Consider the following 6,000-nt stretch of genomic DNA (forward strand, 5'->3'; position numbering starts at 1 on the left):
TTAGACTGAGAATTGTTTAGAATTTGAATTCATCTTGTATACATTTGTATCTTCTATAATTATGATGACTATCATAATCATAGAAGATACAAATGTAAAAATTTCTATAATCAGCTCTGGATTTACACTGGTTCAGTACTGAAATACTCTGTAATTTTCTTTCAGCTCAAGAGAACAAAAAGCGCAAGAAAGGTCTAACAAAAACTTCGCATATAAAAGAAACGCATGTTTACAATAATTGCTCCAAACTTTGTTCGATTGCAATTGAGCATCCTCCGATTGGATTATCTTGAATCTCTACAAAATGACTTTATTCGGGTCTGTGACCCCAACCTGAGAAATGTTCTCATTGAAATATTCTCATTGTTTCAGGAAGCAATTTCTCAGAACCAGCCCAGTTTCTGACCCTAGTAGCGAATTTGAAGAGTTTGAAACACTTGGATTTGAGCTACTGTGGACTAGACGGAGAGAACTGTTCTCAACTTAAGGAAATATTCCTGTCAAACATCAACATCACCTATCTCAATTTGTCTGACAATATTTTCAGTGATAAAGAGAACGAACTGCTCAAGTCAATTTCATGTTTAGGGTGAGTTTTTTAATCATGCAGGGCAAATTGTAGTAATTTCCTAAAAAAAGAGGTTGAATTAATTGGCCAAACATTGACACTAATCAAACTAAGCGGACTTATCCCCAAAAAAGATTCAGATAAAACCAAAGATGTCATCGAAGCTCTAGTCCAGACTTGTTTTAAGGTAGCACCACTAGTCTCATCCCCGTCCCGGTCTGCAACCCCAGAACGTTGATGAAAGTGGTCTTGGGCCAATGACTTCTTTTTTTGTAGTCCACAACGACTGCTAAAGTGCATGAAAGATCGTAAAGGTTGGAAATGCTAGGGTGAACATTATATCAAAATTCACCCTCGTATTTTCCAGGTCGAGGTGGCCAGACCGAAGTTACCCCTGATCAGACGAGTTTCGAGCGCACAGATGTTCCCGGTGCGCTCCAATTACATGGTCTGAAAAAAGCTTTGAGCGCACTTTCGTCTGGACAATGGTCTGGAACTTGTCTGATCAGGGATCACTTCGGTCTGGGACGGTCTGATCAGAGGCAGTTTCGAGCGCACACTAGTCTGATCAGAAAAAAATCAGGGGAGGTTTTCGAACGCACTTTTGTCTGATCAGAGAGACGTTTCGACCTCACTTTTGTCTGATCAGAGAACGTTTGGACCGCACTTTTGTCTGATCAGAGGACGTTTCCAGCTCACTTTTGTCTGATCAGAGGACGTTTCGAGAGCTGAAATATTTAGGGTAAATGCTGTCGGAAAAATCTACAGTTGAACTAACGAACAAATCTACAGTTGAACCAACGAACAAAGTTGAACTACGGCGGAGTTACAAACAAACAACTATAGGAGATTTTGAGAAGAGCGTTAGGTAAAAAACCAAGCTCAAACTCTATCTCCAAACAAAACAAAGGATAATAAATCGCTAAATGACTATAAATGATAAATGACTATAAAACAACTGACTATAATTAAAATTCGTTATTCGAAAAACTAAATTCTCTATTATAAGAATCCACTAACACAGAATTTAGCATTCCATGCAGTGCGTTCATCTTTAGTATGGACATACTCTTTTCGCCACTCTAACCTGGGTGATATACGGACTCGTTTATTGCTGAGAATTTTTTTTCATTGATATATCTTATTGTTTTATGTGTTGTCATGTATGTTTGTGCAATACTTTCGTAGAATATCTGCAGAGATCATCCACTAATATGGTGTGGGACAATATTTCGAGCGCACTTTAGTCTGGACAATGGTCTGGAGCTCGTCTGGACAATGGTCTGGAACTTGTCTGATCAGAGGTCCCACTTGTCTGGGACGTTCTGATCAGAGGAGATTTCGAGCGCGACCTCAACCCAGGTTACTCTTCATAAACCAAGTAGAATTTTTGGAGCTTTCTCCATTATAGCACCCTACAAGTATAAATAGAAGAAGAATGTTTAATTTATTTAACAAAATCCTGCAAGACTACCGCGTCTTGTACTAAATTTGATAGTCATGAAAAGTAATATCTAGTTCGTGCCACATTACTGTCCCGGATACAATCAAGGCACATCCCCAATCAATTATACCTTCGGGAAGGGAGGGGTGTTGTTGTTATAAGTCCTCTAAGCTTCGCGGAGGGTGGTGTATAATGGCGAAAATCTCGAACTTTTTTGTGAATGGAGTCGCACAAAATTAAAACTGTTTTTTTACGTGTAGTCACTTATTTGTACCCGGGTCGACGATCATACAACTTTTTTGATTCCGTACTAGGCCATATATGGTTCTTAGTAATCAAACTGGGTATGATTTGTATGAGTTTTTGGTAGTCATACCAGCATCATATATGATTTCTTTGGTTTCATACAAGGATCGTACTAAGAAATCAAGTATGGACAATTTGAAATCAAATGAACTTCAACCGGGGGATATCAATACGAATTTAAACCTTCAGTTATCACATATATGTGCTATTTTCAGCCGATTGAAAGAACTTCACCTTTATCACTGCATGTTGACTCGCAGCTGTTCAACTGGTTTTGACTCCCTCCTACGAGGAGGCATATCCGCGACCCTAACAATTCTCAGCCTCAATTTCAACCATTTCATGGGAAACCCGGAAGTCCTAATGGCCATAGCCAACTGCCAGGCGCTTGAAGAACTTTACCTGTACAACGCGCAGATTATGAGCAGAAATTCCAGTTCCCTTAAGCAGATTCTACAGCAAAATGAGAAGCTAAAGTTAGCGCATATTATTTTTTATTTTCATCTATTTTCACAAACACAGTTGTAAAAAAATGAGAAGAAAACGCAAAGCAGTCTTCATAAACTTGTTTTTTGCGTCCCGACTCGAGGTTTTCCCAGAAGTGAAGCAAGAATTGCGGTGAAGAGCAGTGACTAAAATTTTCACCGCTAAAAATTTTACATATTCACAGACAAATGCGGGGAGTTTAGCGGTTAACATTTCTGTTTCTCACCGCAATCAACGCCGCATTTCACCACAAAAATTTAATTAAAATCAAAGTTGTACCCATTGATCTTCAAAATTGATACCCGCAGGAAGTTTCGAAACCAGGTCGTCACCATTTTTGCGATTTTCATAACAGATTATCTTTCGAGAGAATGGCGATGTGAGTTTTAAGACAGACCCAAGATGGGCTCCTTTTACAGCCTTAAAGTATAAAGAGCTAGGGCTAATTATTTCTGCGCGCGAAGTAGGCTTACCTATATCTCTCAGACTAACCGACTCAGTAAAACACTGAAGGTATACTTCAATTATAACGATGTATAAAAAAGTTAACACCAGAGTCAGAGGTATACACATTGTGTAGTTACTCTAATAGACTGACTAGAGTTAGTTAAGCATGCGCTTTATATAAAAGAATTGTGTCTTCTCAGTCTCTGATTGGTTGGAGGAGCACATCCAGTATTTCTACTGCTACAGTTTGCACTCAAATTTGGTGTTACTTTTCACAAAATGTACTAGTTTTTCAAAAATGCCAAATAATTTTTACTCAATTAAGTACAAAAAGAATTTGGAAATTTTTCTATCGTCAATACTCATTTTTGGTTATTTAATTGAATATAGTATTGAATGAGTCAAATGGGTGAGTTCCTTATTAACTAACTATCAATTCAAGGATATCTTTTTTGCCAGAATGTCTTGCAATTTTTCAAAAACAATTGCAATGATTAGTGAACCATTTTAAATATTAAAAATTTTCTTCTGTTGCCGATAACTGTAAATGTCATAATATTAAATTTCACTTTTTGTGTTTCATGTTTTATGTACTTCCAAATTCAATTGAGCAATAATTTGTGCTGTTAAACTCAGGGTGTATAAATGTGTTCTTTTGAAAACCTTTGTAAAAATTGTTCACAAAGATATGCTACGCGTTATCACGTTAAACAGAAATTGAACAGAAAATAACCGATTAATGGAAAAGCGCAGTTTAAAAAATGTGATTAGTGAGAATTGTTTTTGATCAAATCTAAGAAAATTCATCAAAGTTAACGATTATTATCTTAAAATCTCGTGTCGATTTTCTTACAATCAATTAGTATTTCTCAATTGGAGGAGCTACTTTCGTTCTTTTGTATCCAATCAATTGTAGAGGATCACATTTTGTATTGATTATCGTTATGGCAAAAAATATGGTTACTAAAAACTGAAAAGTTAAAGAATTGACGTTTTCAAAAATGTCGAGAAACGAGTTATTCAGCTGCGTTCAATCATTATTCTGCAAAATTAAATAAAAAAAAACTTTTCTTCAAAAGAAAACTTGAAAACTTGAAAATGAATGGACTAATTTTAAAATATTATATTGATACGGTCTAAAATGTTGCGTTAACCCTACTGTCATTCATTGAGATTACAATTAATATGTTTTGTTGTTCGTAAACTCACAAAATTCGATAGTCAAAATTCGATAGTCAAATATTAGATTATCAATAAAAATTTTAGAATTATAATATTTTTCACCGAATATGGGAGAGTTAGAAACAATAACCATGAAAATATACTTCTTTTGCTAGCTTACTAGCTAAAAATAAAAGAAACATAATAAAAAGAACTGAAAAATTCAGCATAATTAACGTTGAATTTAAAAGGAAATATGAAACGTTTTGATTGCAAAAAAAACATGGAAGTTCAATTTGCGAGCTTCGAGAAGAAAAACTTTTTGAAATTGTTAAAATCAGATTCTTCTGTTTTAAATACTTAAAAGAATTCATATTTTTTGCTATTAATTATAATTAATTTAATCTTCCCGCCTTATTTAAATATTTTTGTGTTCAAATTAATAGACTTGCTATTTCTCCAAATATTGAGATAGTATTCTCACGTCCATACTTTAAGACATTAGCAGCCTGAGTTTCATTTTTGATGGAAGACAAACACAATTTTGCCTAGTAATAAAATTAATTTAAAAGTTTTTATGGTTGAATGTTTTCATAATTCTTTGTTATTGTCGAGGAAAAAAGAAAAGATAAGAAAAAAATCAAAAAATGTTTAAAATTTCAGCTGTCATCAATTTTTCTCAGGAATAACAAGAAAAATGAAAAAAAAAGTCTTTTGAATAATTGTTTTAGATTTTTCAATGATAAAACTGTTTTATTTCTTCGCAACAGAGAAGACAAAATCGGTTAAAAGAAAAAAGTCGTGATTTTTGAAAGTTTTTATTTCTCAATCGAATCTGTAGGGATAGAAATGTTACATCGGATTGCAAAGACAAGCGTGATAAACTAGCTTGAACTGCAAAAGAAGATTATTACAAATTCGTATATATCTTGACGTTTTCTCAGCATAAATGTTATGAAGAAACTATCAAGTTTCAATTTACTGAGAAAAATATCATTTTTCTTCAGTATTATTTTATCGTTGAACGGAAATCGCAACTTTAGAATTGGAGAAACAGAAAATGAAGAACATAACCGACTAACGTCGGGCGAATTGCTCTCAAACGACCGGCGAGCGGTTGGCTTGGTCAGTAGCTAGCCACGGGGGGGGGGGGGGGGGGGTGCACCGGGGGCTGATGGGGGCAGCACTGGGTCGGGGGGGGGGGCAACAGCGCGATGGGGGGGGGGGGTGGAGGCAATGGTGGGGGTGGGGGGTCAACAAGGGGGGGGGGGTGTCTCAACCTCTAAGAACCGCCCTTCACACCATAAGTATAAGTCTCCAAAACAGTCTGAGCTGAAAGAGACCTGAAAGGCTCTAAGAGCACTTAATGCCCGCTGGGCGCTACCTGTTTATCCCGTTTTTGAGGACGAAAAGTCAAAAGCGTCAGACAAAAAATTGGTCAAGCGAAAAATCGCATTAAAAAAAGACCGACAGGGACTAATATAATTGCTACAAACTTCGTTTGAGAGCAATTAATAAACATAAATGGTTGCGCCCCAACCTGGTCCAACTTATAAGATCATACAAATTTCTTGCAAAAGACGCGTAT

General features: G+C 36.0%; 1 protein-coding gene across 1 annotated transcript in view; it reads left to right on the top strand.

The window, feature by feature from the left end:
* LOC142334858 (uncharacterized) overlaps positions 1-6,000 on the top strand; it is a 38,842-nt gene that overhangs the window by 27,912 nt on the left and 4,930 nt on the right. The window contains exons 5-6 of the mRNA XM_075383184.1: positions 373-589; positions 2,534-2,794. Of these exons, the coding sequence (XP_075239299.1) occupies positions 373-589; positions 2,534-2,794 (478 nt within the window). The remainder of the gene's footprint in view (positions 1-372; positions 590-2,533; positions 2,795-6,000) is intronic.

This window comes from Convolutriloba macropyga, chromosome 2 (assembly GCF_964194025.1).
Source record: "Convolutriloba macropyga chromosome 2, txConMacr16.3, whole genome shotgun sequence".
Lineage (NCBI taxonomy): Eukaryota > Metazoa > Xenacoelomorpha > Acoela > Convolutidae > Convolutriloba > Convolutriloba macropyga.